Genomic DNA, 13066 nt, shown 5'->3' with positions numbered 1-13066 from the left:
AGTCACTTATTGAATATACTTACTTAGTTCTGTTTTTTTGGCCAGTTGAAAGAAAATACTTGACAGGAATATGCTTGATATCTATTAAAAACTATTATTGTGTTTTAAGTTTGTTTAAAAAGAAACCAACAGGCAAAAGATTCCTCCTAAAAAGTTTTATACAATTCAAATATACATGCTTAGCATTTTACATTCAAGATCTCTTAAGTACAAAAGCCTTCTTCACTTGGTTATGTAACACTGGCACACCAAATATGATTTAGTTGTTCTTGATTTAAAAGACTAGAACTTTTTACACAGGCTTTAAAATTGCATATAGAAAGCAAATCACGTGTAGAACATGATATACTGACTTATATTAAAAAAAGCAAAACAAGTGCTTTAGTTGTAAAAATATATACATACATTTGGAAATCTGTTATTTAAACAGCAGATTTATGATAATTTTAGAATGTAAAATAGTAAGTTAAGTGCAAGTAGACTTTTTTTTTAAATAGTACTGTATAGAATTCCATTTCATACAAAAATAGACATCCATATATTTTACTTCTGTGGCAAATAGGGTCATGGGTTTTTACTTGCTTAAGGATGAATCCTGTTTGGGTGCACTGGAATAGTTACAGCTTTTGGAAACTAAAATAGCTTTGTTTTTCACTAATCTAAACTCTTTAAATAGTTATAGAAATACATACCCTGAATATACAAATAAGGAAAAAAAATTACATATTCAATGAAGTAGATTAATTTAGTGACATGCAAAATGAAGATACCAGTGAACTAAGGGACTTCTATTCCACTTGAGGTGTTAACAGCCCTACAAGTGTCTGCAGTTCCTTATGTATTTGTCCATGTTGAGTGAGGAACATGCTTATTACAAGCCTGCAACAACTGCAGTACAGTATTTTTTTCTCCCTACCTTAAGTGACAGCAGGTGGGATGGCTGCATATTGCTGAAACTGAAGAATCTGCAAGCATGCTGGACTGGTCTTCATTAGTCTAATTCCTGCTCCTTTGATGAGCCAGAGGAACCTTAAAATAGTTGTTACACTGTTCTTTTGACATCAAGCAAGTTGGAATGCAGGCTGCTAGCACTTAGTGAGTTACCTTCTGAAGGAAGACATGGCTTCAGGAACTAATTACATTGTATTAAATTAGTCTATATGCATGAAAACAAGCTAGAGTAAAATCATCACTGTTCTAAATTCAGTAAGCCCTTGTAGAAATCTAGTCTGACCCAAGATAGCTGATTCTCTTGATATATGCATCTATGCCTACGTTTAAAAGTGATCTTCAGGGATTACTCACAATTTCATGGGTTGGACACAGCCCATGGATCTGCAAAACAAGTTCTTAAATTTGGAAAGTTGGTCTTGCTAAAACAAATGAAGACAAAGGCCTACCAGTAACATTAGGAAGGTAACAGTCAGACTCATTATTGCCCCATTTCATATACTGAGCTGGGAATTCCAGTTCAAAGTTGTCTTTATGAACAAAATAAATTGCACTTTAGCAAGAGATATGATTTGAGGTTCAGGATTGCTTAGAGCCTGAACTGTTTCCCTTGGGACATAAAAATCCAACTCAACCTCTATCAAGCTCGATAGTGCAGTCATACTTCAGTGAGCTTTCATCAGTTTTTGAGAGACAGGAAAAGACAACGTTTCTAAAGAGCCTTTTCCATATTATCTCTTGCAGTTCATATCCTGCAAAACTTCTGTCTAGCCTTCTGCATTTACTTTAATTCTTTAGATGAAGAGTAACAGCGACTTTTATAGGAGAGGCCTCTAAAAGAATCAGCTCAGAGTACAGTCCCGGTGGAAAGACATTATTTAGCTCACCCTCACATCCTCCAGATTTGAGCAAAATCCAGTTGGTTTAAGGAGCTGGTGCTTTGCACAAAGGAAAGCAGAGAGGATTTGCTGCATAAGGTTCCAGTGGTGCATGACTTCAGTAGTAGGTTTTTTCCTCCAGATGTTAAGAAACAACATAAGGTCCATATGTGTGGTGGGTTTTACTCACAATATTTCAATGTCCCATTTTTGTGAATGTTTGTCCTCTACTGGCTGATTCATAATGATGTGATTCTTGTCATAATAATTTCCTCCTTAAAAACAAAACAAATTCATAAAGGCAAACCATTAAAAAAGAAAAGCTCAGAAAAGTCTCAATAGAATCTTTAAAAGTCTCAATAGAATCTTTAAAAACGTGACTGAGAAGTAGCTGAAAGACATTCTGTGAGGGACAGGCTACTGTCTGCCTTTCCATCGCTGTTCGTCTCCTTCGAACTATCATTTATCAACTTAAGCCCTAAGGAGGCTTAAGTGGTGGACTCTGCTGTTTAAGCAGAGTCCACCACAAACTTGAGTCCTCAATATTCCTTTGTGCAAAGAAACTGCACCTCTAAAGAAGTTTTTGCTTTTGGCAGACCCTGAGATCCCACTATGTGAGTGGATTTTTAACTTCCATATTGCTAAAGTGAAAATACACAGAATTACAGCTATGGGATATTTGGCATAAAATGACCATTTCAACCCCAGATTTAGGAAGTCTTTAAAATTTCTCTCCTTCAAATACACGTAGCATAGAAATAACAGTGCATTTTTACCATGCCATAAATAGAAATCTGTGCTCTAAAAAGCAGTCAAATGGTACCTCCCTGCTCGAGCCTTCAACATTGTGCAGTAATCTAGGTGGCACAGCTTTACTGTAAGAATTGCTATCAGTATTACCAGTTGGGATTTCACTTTGCATCTAATTGCTTGCTAGTCACTATTTATCAGTTAGTAATGGTGGTTTAACTCCTTAGTTCTGGAAGCCAGAAATGCTGTATTTAACATCACTGAGCTGAGAATTCACTGTCAGTAAGTTTGAGGTGCAAAGGTCAGATCTGTAATGGCCAGCGGGACACTTACTGTAAAGGTTGATAACTTCAGATGTGGGGTGTGCCATTACCCTGGCCTGTAAAGCCTGCAGGGGTGTTAGGCCATCAGCTAATTCACTTAGTTCTTCTATCTGAGAAGGCAGCACCATGGAGCCCCCAGCCTCATAGCCAGACACTGTAAGGTCACTGTCCCACCACTTTTCCTTAGGGATAAAACCTTAGCACCAGCAGCGGGGCTGGAATGAGTTGTGCGTGAGGAACAGGCAGCCTCCAGTGAGGCTGTTCTATTATGATGGGTCAAGTAGGACTCATACGTCAGCAATGAGAATTTTCACCAGCCTGAAAACATCAGGAGCAAGCACTTTTCTCTTTAGGCACACCTGTTCGGTGGTGGTGGTTTTTCCACCACTGGTGTGTCTTCTGTAACCACCATTTCTTGCTATCAGCGCTACTGAATTCCCTGAAGTAGAATAACTGATTTGATCAAAGTAAACCTCTGGGATCAAACAATAATGACTTGTCCCACTGTCAAGCAACTGAACATAAAACTAGCAACACACGATACAGTATTTAACCTTAGGAGCTGGAATACTGCAACTGGCCACAATCTTAAATGCATTTAGAACATGTGAGGGTTGATTTCATTTGTTTTTTACATACCTTTAATATCAAGTACCAGTTGGTCGCTGAGGTATGAACTAATGGTTCCATCCTCGTTGAGTCTCCACTTTTGCCTTTCCTTCCCATGTTCTGCCCAGAGTGCGACTTTGGCTCCAGGCACGTCTCTGCCACCAATGACATCCAGACAGGCATTGTTAGCCTAAGAAGCAAAAAGAAAAATGAGATCCAGGCCACAAAGCTTCAGTTTTGTGTCTGACTTATTTCTTTTTCAGGCACTGAAAATATTATAGTAATCATGCTATAGTTGGTAATGTTCCTGGCGAGTAAGCCAGGAACAGATTATTCAGCAATTGACTAGTTGCTCAATCACAGAAGGTGGTCTTTGTTACTCTAGTTATTTCTTATGTTAGGTCAACAGCTTTTTTATATTAAAAACAGACCATCAAGGGCAGCATTAATACAAAAACACAGCGTTTCTTTGTTTATTCATTTTCAGAGAAATTCTTAACTATTTAGAGATAATAAACGTTCTTAAATGTGACTTTAGACAAAAAAAAAAAAAAAACACAAACAGATTCCCACTTAGAAGAACATCAGTGCCATTAGGCAGATATAAAAAGTTGTCTAATTTGCCAAAGCAGGCAGAGCACATCTGTCTATACACAGCAGGAAGATACAGGTTATAGAAGTTTTGGTTCAACATGCCTAAGAGACGCCAAAAGCTATCCCAGTGTTAATGCTAGCTTCTTTTAGAAATCCAGGTGTTACAACCCACTTCCAGAATCTGGAAACTCACCTTGGATTTGAAGAGCCCACGACAGTAGTGCCAGAGCTGGGTATTTTTGCCATTGTATGGAGACACGCACACTGATGTTGCTCTTATATCTGCTAGGCTTCCAGAAACTGTCAGGTATTTACCGTGGGCTCTGTTCTTGATTCTGAGGTACACTGCTGGCTGAAATGGTGTGAAGGAAGAGAGTTAACACCACACAGATTCAAAAGGTTGATGCCAGAATGCCTCCCTTCCATCATACGTTAGTTTTCTAAAGTACACGTTGCATTCCCCAGTTCCAGATGACTATGTAAAATATTTCAGTGGAAACGAATGTGCATGTAAGGCAGCACTAAATGTTTTTCACATGCAGACAGACAGCTGTAAGCAGCAATATTTTTTTTTAGTGTATTTTTGTCTATACAACTAATTCCTGTGGTATGCAAATAGCCTTAGTTCACATTTCATTCACTCCAAGGCCAGTAAATGGGGTATAATCCACAAGCTTTTTACTCTCTGAACACAGAACTTGCTGAGTCACATATCCAGCAACTTCAACACCATTAACTGGAATATATGGCTGAGAAGTTTCACCATTGCTTTTGAACATACACAGAAAAGAGGGTACTCAACTAGCATCTCCTTTTACTCAGCTTACTCAAAAAATAGATTGTGTAGGGCTACTACAGGATTTGTGGTTTCATTCACAGATTATTCACATTATTCACAGATTTCAGAGCAAATAAAGGAAAGGGAGCTATAAATGGCAGCTCCACCCAGATGCCAAATACCACACACAAAAAAAAAAAAGAAAAAGAAAAAGAAAAAGAAAAACAAACCCCAACATATGCCCATGGAAGTGTCAAGCATGACCAACTGACTGCACAAACTCAAGGAAGTCTTGTCTGCAGAATTTAAAATAAAAACAAAACCAAAAAGCAGCATACAAACTCCAAGTGCCAAAAACCCCAGCAACATACCTGAGGCCCTACTTATAATATTACTCACCGTTGCAATATAAAAAAGGATGCTACTGAATACAAAAGCTCTTCAGATTAGTGTCTGAAGAGAGAATTCTGTTTTTACGATCAGCATACATTATTTTATTGTTATTTGCAAAAACAGAGCCAAAATGGGATCCTTTGATAGTTACCACTTCCAAAGAATTCCAGGGAACTGTCAACTTCTAGACTAACAAATCATTTTTGTTAAAATTACTTTCCTTTTCCATTGGGGAAGCATATAATGCATAACTAACAGGAAAGATGATCGTGTTTGTTCGCTGTAACATCTCCCCAGTTGAATCTGTGATTTAAAAATTAAGCAGCATTTGACATGAAGTGGAGACAAGCTGTTCTGTGAGCAACAGAGCTACTGAAAACTCTTTTGTGGAATTACTGCTCACATTCCCTTCCACTCCCTTTCCCTGTCTTCCAGGACACTGTGCTCCTAACAGCGATGTGTGGCTGGGCACACAGCAGCATGTGCTTTGGCTGTTTTAGAGTTCATCAGTATCCCTGATTACCTGACACCCCTCGGAAAGGTGAAGGGTCAGAATTAGAAATTGGCATTACTTGGGGTGAGGTAAGGATGGAGAACACTGGTGGGACTGCATAAATTTTGCTTCTTTTGGAAATCTAGGCTACAGCAAACTTGTTCTTGCTTCCATTAACGTTAATTATAAAACAAGCCAATATAGAATTGGTTTTCTCATTATATGTTTATATTTTTATATTACAAAAATGTAAAAATAGCAAATCTAGAGAACATGCTAATGAGCTGTACAGAAAAACAAAACTTGACTCCAAGAAACAAGGAATTATTTTCCTTTAGGAACCTAATATAGATCTCAGTAACTGCCAGTGGAGAAATTTTCTGCTACAGTAATCTTCTGGTATGTCCTTCTGGCTGTCATCATTTGGCCTGATTTAAGGAATATGATGTGCAGCATTATACTCAGTGGTACAACCGATACTTTTGCACTAACCCCCATCAAAAAAAAGTCACAGAATCACAGCATGGTTTGGGTTGGAAGGGTCCCTTAACGATTATTCAATTCCCTTTATGTTGGGGGCCCCAGAGCTGAATGCAGGGCTCCTGGTGGGGTCTCACAAGAGCAGAGCAGAGGGGTGTAATCACCTCCTTTGCCCTGCTGATCAGGTTTCTTTTGATGCAGCCCAGGACAGGGATGGCTTTCTGGGCTTCAAGTGCACCTTGCCAGCTCACATTGAGCTTCTCACCAACCAACACCCCCAGGTCCTTCCATCAGGGCTGCTCTTACTCTCATTCTCCACCCAGCTTGTATTTGTACTTGGGATTGCCCCTGCCCAGGTGCACAAGTCCTTATACACTCTTACAGTACCTGCTTCATAGGACGAAGGGAGCCGATGACTTTCCAGCCACTGTATTCACTCCAGTTGGAAATCTCACTGGGCTCCAGCAGAATCTGCTTTCCTAAAAAATTGCATCCTTCATATGCAATCCACCTGGATACAGAAAACAGAGCGTGAAAGACTAGATGTTAACTGTAACAAAACTAAACTGTGGGCTTATGTTCAGGACTGTGCTCTTGAAAGTCCCCAGACCTCCCCACAGCAGGGACACCAGCAAAGCTGCATTACCATGCCCCAGAATAGCATCTGTTTTAGTGGTTTAGCTGTTCTCTGTCTAAATTAAGACTTGTTTGCCTACCTCAAACTTGTAGGCTCCTCCTTTCTTCCCCAAGCTTTTCCCACAAATTTGAGAATCTTTGCACTAACCTAGATGGGATTACTACAGGTTGCAGTGGGCATGGCATGCATTAACAAACTGGGAAGCCACACGTCAGACAGCGGTACTAGCAGCTTTGCGTGGTTGTATATATTAATTACGAGATGATTTTGACCAGTGTTTTCTTTTATAGTAACTAAAACTATAAAAAAAAAATCCACTTGTCTGGAATAGAAAAATGCATAAAAAATATTTACTCCAAAACCCATAAATTGCTGTAACAGACTACTCTAGTGAACATACCTGAACGTGAACATGGCCAAAACATTTAACAGAGTTAAAGTGCCAGCACATACAGATCCCTTTTATCTAGACATCTGCTCAGTAGTTACTGTGTTGCTGCTTACGAAGGCAGCCTCAGGATTATAGATCAGTTTTGTTTAAATCAATAGGACATTGTTGTGCAGACAGTGAACCTAAATGTTTGACTCATTAACTCATCAGAACACAAAGCAAACACTGGTTTCCCCAGTTACCTGTTCTACAGGTCAGCTGCCAAGAACTTGAGGGATGGCTGCACTCTGTTTGTTTTAAGTCAGTGAGAAAACATCCACAAACAGTGCTCACAGCACCTGTAATTTACTTTCCCCATCGCACATAACTTGGAGGAGCAGCCAGCTAGCCTTGCTCAGGAGGCTGAGCCTCCATAGAGGAATATTCCAACAGTGATCGGTCCCTTAGTGAGGCCTTACCACTGTTTCTTCAAATTAAGTCTCATACCTCCTGAATAACAGGTATTCAGAGCAGCTTGACAACCACTAGGTGTTCCTTCTACTTCTAACTAACATGCTTCTAACTTTTTTCTTGTGATAACGTTCTGAGAAGTCACTGAAAATTCATGAAAATTAATGTTTTCCTCTGGATATTAAACAGCCTCATTTGAAATCAGTTTCTGTTGCCAAAGCACGTGTTGGGCTGGTATTTGCTGACATTGACAAAGCTTATCTGGGCTCTCACATGGACCAACAAGCCCCCACTATTCCATCTTTCTCAGACCCTGGAGCACCTTGGTCCCCAGCCCTTTTCAGCAAACCACAGCCGAGGCTTGTGCCATTTCTCACTGAGGTGGTCAGTTGGCTCAGGAAGGATCCTTCCCGAGGATCAGCACAGCAGCAAGATGCCATCGCACAGACATAAATCTTACTCTGTCATTTGTTTAAAGTTGACAGTAGGCTTCAGGGCAAGGAACCCAAACACCCTCTTAATCTGCCTTCCTGAACTCTTGGTTACAGATAAGGCAAACCAGCGCTCTAGGACTGGAAGTCTCCCACAATCACCTGTCACACCCTCAGTCTTTAAGCTACCTACATGTATTTGCAATGTAGGATGAGGACAGACTGTGGAGGTCTGTTTCCTGGGGAATGCCATGAGGAACTCGGAGAAAGCCCAGCCAAGCAACTTTTCATTCTGCCCTGACTCTTCACAGATACAGGAACCAGCTAACCCAGCTGGGATGCTCAGAAACAAGCAGGAAGGTGGGGAAGGGGCTGGAACCTTGCACTTACTCTGCCGTGCTTTTCTACTATGTGGCCCTGAAGCCCTCACCCTTCCTTTACAGCCACACACCTGATGAGATGGCAGAAAAAGCTCACAAAGAGATACTACCCCATAGTAAGCACTTTCTGGGGCAACGCAAGACAACAGCAGCAGATATTACTCACTCTATGTATTTTCTGAATGGGCTCAGAAGTGAAGCGGCATAGAAGCTAGGGACTAGAATGCAGAGTAAATTGGCAAAGCTCTGTGGTGACAGTGATATGGGCCCACTGTTACAGTCAATAGCTGGTGACTGTTGTTACAGAAAAAGAGGCTCAATTCTTAGCTAACGTTTCAAGAAAAAGCTTGTGTGAAATGTCTGAAAGAAAAAAACAGTCCACAAGCAGTGCTCTGGAGCATCAGCTAGGTTACGCTTAGGCTTTGTACCAACCTCTAAGAATCAGAGGAGCATGCAGCAGTGTTATCACATATCTATAGACGGGTTTTAACTTCTAGGAGGTAATAGACTCAATGAGTTTGCATAATTCATTGCAAGAATCACAACAGAGGTGTATGTAAGCAGTGAACAGTCTACATGAATTCCTTTCTTAATTAGTTCAAATTTGGCATGATTCTGTGTCATCCCATATGACCTCTGAAGACAATTACAGCTTTGTGTATGTGAATGCCATGAGAGAAGTGGGAAAAAGGTTAAAAATGAAGGCAGGAAGTGTGTCACATTTGAAGAACAGCAGTTTCCAGTCAGCCTCCGTTGCAAGACTCGGCAAGTTCTTTGTTCCTGCTGTCGAAGTGCAGGCCTGAAACTTGGCCAAGGCAGAATACTTGGGAGCTTCTCCAGAAGGTGAAAAGAGGAGAAGGGAAAGGTTGGAAGGTCACTTCCGCAGATGCACGATGGTTTTCACAGAAGAGGCTGGGTGTTTAATCAGTCATGGGGGGGTTAAACTAACAGCAGAAACGATTACTGCTCCAGCTGTCCCATCTGCCCCAAGCTTCTCTCACAAGTCACTGACTGTGGCAGCTAAACAGCTTGTCAGGCTTCACTGAACCACTGCAGTGGTTCATGTTAAATCACTTCAGTTTACAGCAGGTATTTTACAACCAGTTAATAAAGGCAGACTGAGTTTATTCTACCTGTCTTTGTGAGTCAGGACTCAAAACTGATTTACTTTTGGCTCCTGGCTTGAACAACAGGCTCTATTGTTCATTATGCATAGGGATAAAAGGATGGTTCTTAGCAGGGGAAAAACGCATCCCCTGCCCAGATTTCTTATTCATTTCAGCTCTTGGTTCAAAAGGTGGATCTAGCATTCAACAACATTTTAGGATTTTGAAATGTCTTAAAATAACAGAATGTAAAATGCATCCTATGAAAAAAGGCAGCAATTGTGAGAAAACACATGCTCAGCATAGCTCCTACAATATTAAGAATATTTCTTCCATACTCACAATCCACTTCTCACCCATACAGACTGAGTGTAAAAATGAAGATCCTCATTCAAAACGGAATTGATGGGTTTGGTGAAGTGCAGCTCTCTGCCCTTGCAGCATTCCAGAGCAAACAGACTGATGGAGGGCTCAGCAAACACCTGGGAGGAGGATGAAAAAAGGCAAAGTTTTACTCAGAGTTAACTTCAGTTGTTAAGCCTGGTACACACATTTTGCCACTTCGATTTCACTTCTACATGCTTTTGGTTTAGATCATGCTCCCTCAGCAAATGTAGCAGCAAAGAAAAAAAAAAAAGTGCATCTACCAACAAAGCACAAACAGCTGAAACATACTGGATTTATCAGTGGCTTTGTCATCAGAGTGTAGTTCCCCACTGACACAAGCCAGAGACTGAGTCACATGGAGATGCAGAGGCGCCTCTGTTCGCATTTGAAAAATCTCTCTATGATCTGGTCTGTATTGTCAGGCCTTTGCTTTTCAAAAATCCGGTTTATTTACTGCTGGAACAGGTTATGGGAGTAGTTTTCAGGGTGATCTGCAGATTGCTTCTACAGTAGTGAGGCGAATCTCACATCTATTGCCACAGCCACAGACTTACATTAGCTATTCAGTGGTTTGTTCACTGAAAAAGTCTTAGGGATCTGCAAATTGAAAAGGACTCAAGGCATCAAAACTATAAAGTTCTCAATGTTTTTAACAGACAGTTCTATTTTTCTTCTGACGACCATGAAAAATTAACATTATTAGTAACTGCTTCAATCTTGTGTAGAATTGCAACATTTTTCACTTTTGTTTTTCTCTACAGCTGAGACATTTCTTATGAAAGCAAATAAAAAGATCAGTTTGCATAAAATTGTGGTACAGCTGTAAGATCAGCAGAAAAGCAGAGGAGGAAAAGATTTAAATATAAAAAGTCTGTGCCTTAGTACAAGGAACACTTGTATGTTTTTTCAGCATTTTAAAGCTGAAAAATTCTGAAATCATAAGCACTTGCAATTTATATCTTGATGCAGCTGGTAAAAGAAGAGGGAATAGGTCTAACTGCTCCAATTAGCAGCCTCTCCACAGAAGCCACCTTGTTCTTAGAAGATGTTAACTGGAGATAGCCAGTGCAGTGCAAAAGGACGAATTTCTTTTGCAACAAAGGTATGGCCCCAGGTGCAATGAATGAAACAAAATCTTGAATTATACTTGATGAAGGTGCTGAGTAATTAAGAGAGCCTAACTTTCATGTTTGAAGAGGCACATGTGTTATAGTGCAGTATCTCTGAAGAGCTCAGTTGTGATTCAGCACTTACAAATTTACTGGCACTGACTCAGTGCACTTGGTATGTAGCTGGTTGTTCAGATCCTGCCTCAGAGAAATTGCTTTCCTCCACTGACCACTGCAGAGACAATGTAAGTCATGCTACACTCCATGGACTGGGAGTTTGATGAGACGTTTTAAAGAAGAGGTTGGGATTGTCCACCTGTAGAGATTTTTTTAAAGCCCATTACACTCCTACAAAACTAATGCTACAAAACAGAAAGAGATTAAAACCCATCTTTGTCTTTATTTTGGAATGCCTGTTCTTCCCATCTGCCTTCTGGTATATGAAGTGGGTCAAATTTATGACGTGCTTAAAGGCTTACTTTGCAATCTAGACCGACAGATCTAGTGCAGGCAGCTACTTCTTGGTTCGCTTTGCTGAGCAGGGTGCGACCACCACGCTCCAGTCTGCAAGAAGCCTACTCCCTTGGCTCCAGCTTTCACCTGAGTGGAGACCAGAAGCCACGTCCAGAACAGGTCCAAAAGGGAGAATTTTCACAGGTGCACCAGAAGGCAAAGGAAACACCATTTGGCATCCTTGCTGCTAGCCACTGCTACCAAAGCCTAATGTTTATCTTGCTTTTTCCACTACAGTAGAGACTGGGATGCTGTGCTAGATGAATGAGTCCTCTGATCCAGCATATCCATTTATAAACCAAGCATCTGAACAGCAAACAGGTGGAGTCAATTAAAATGACTACAGGTCTCACATGGTTTAGACCTATTTAAACTTTGATGGGCCTGCAAAAGCTGTCAGGTTTTTCAGAGTCCCAGTACGCAGCAGACATCACATCTAAGACACACACACAGACAGCTGATCACAACGACTGATATCACCCTTTCCAGTGAGACCCAAAAGGACTTCACTGGTCTTGGTGCAAATGTGAAGCACAGAAAAAAAAACACATGCTGCTGTCTCAAGCACTGAAGCTCTCATATTTCCATAACCAAATATAGAGCAACGAGCTGATTACTCACTTTATATATACCATTTTACACCAACAGCTGGCAGCAGTGACTTGGCCTGGCTTTTTTCTCTGATTTTGTTTTCTTAGCTCCATGGAAACTATCAACAGTAAAAAACAAGGTTTTGAGCCTATGCTGTTACACTTCCTACAGAGACATCTTGCTTGCCACCTTCCTTGCAGGACGCTGTGGTGCATTTTCACCCGTTTTCAGGCTGAAGAGCCATCACCGATAGACAAGCTGATCAGCGTATTTCACCAAGGCCCAGTCCTGATGGACCACGGAAAAATGTGTATCTTGAAGGGCCAGAGGAAGGGCAACCAGGCATAGAATACAAGAGGGGATACCTCACAGCAAGGCACTAGTTTAGATGGACTCCAGTCCCCAATTTTGAAAGGTGAGCTAAAGGCATCTACATTCACTCACAACTGGCAATTCAGTCCCACATCTAAGTTAGGATTACCTTGGCTTCCTTTCATAGTCATTTCAAGGAAAATACCTGAAATGACATCCTCTGGGGAACGCTTGCCAATTGCAAGAATGATAAAGCACTAAGAAATTAATTTAATCTGATCTTTGTGCACTAAGGAGCTAACTGCCTTGCTTACACCCACACCAATAGAGTTGAAGGTTTTGTTTTTACTGTTTTTAAGGCCAGTGTCAGTGTTCAGGGAGAAACTTGAAAATATTTAATATATTCAAGAGGACAGTGATTAAGGAAGGCTGTATTTACATAGTATTTTCAAGGTAGAAGCACCCTTGTGAGCTTTTAAGAACAATGATATTCTTTACTTAACAGGTGTG

At 40.6% G+C, this 13066-nt stretch overlaps 1 protein-coding gene across 2 annotated transcripts in view; it reads right to left on the bottom strand.

Moving 5' to 3' along the window:
* Positions 1 to 140: 140 nt before the first annotated feature.
* Positions 141 to 13066, bottom strand: part of CRYBG3 (crystallin beta-gamma domain containing 3) — a 93097-nt gene continuing 80171 nt past the window's right edge. For both annotated transcript variants that reach the window (XM_038183867.2, XM_072025067.1), the window contains 5 exons: positions 9987 to 10126; positions 6637 to 6760; positions 4299 to 4457; positions 3542 to 3701; positions 141 to 2104 (listed from right to left, as the gene is read on the bottom strand). In XM_038183867.2, coding sequence (XP_038039795.2) covers positions 2016 to 2104; positions 3542 to 3701; positions 4299 to 4457; positions 6637 to 6760; positions 9987 to 10126 — 672 coding nt within the window. In that variant the 3' untranslated portion in view covers positions 141 to 2015. The remainder of the gene's footprint in view (positions 2105 to 3541; positions 3702 to 4298; positions 4458 to 6636; positions 6761 to 9986; positions 10127 to 13066) is intronic.

The sequence above is a fragment of the Anas platyrhynchos genome, chromosome 1, assembly GCF_047663525.1.
Source record: "Anas platyrhynchos isolate ZD024472 breed Pekin duck chromosome 1, IASCAAS_PekinDuck_T2T, whole genome shotgun sequence".
Classification (NCBI taxonomy): Eukaryota; Metazoa; Chordata; class Aves; order Anseriformes; family Anatidae; genus Anas; species Anas platyrhynchos.
Note: the sequence above shows the minus strand (reverse complement) of the source record. Positions and strands in the feature narration are given on the sequence as shown.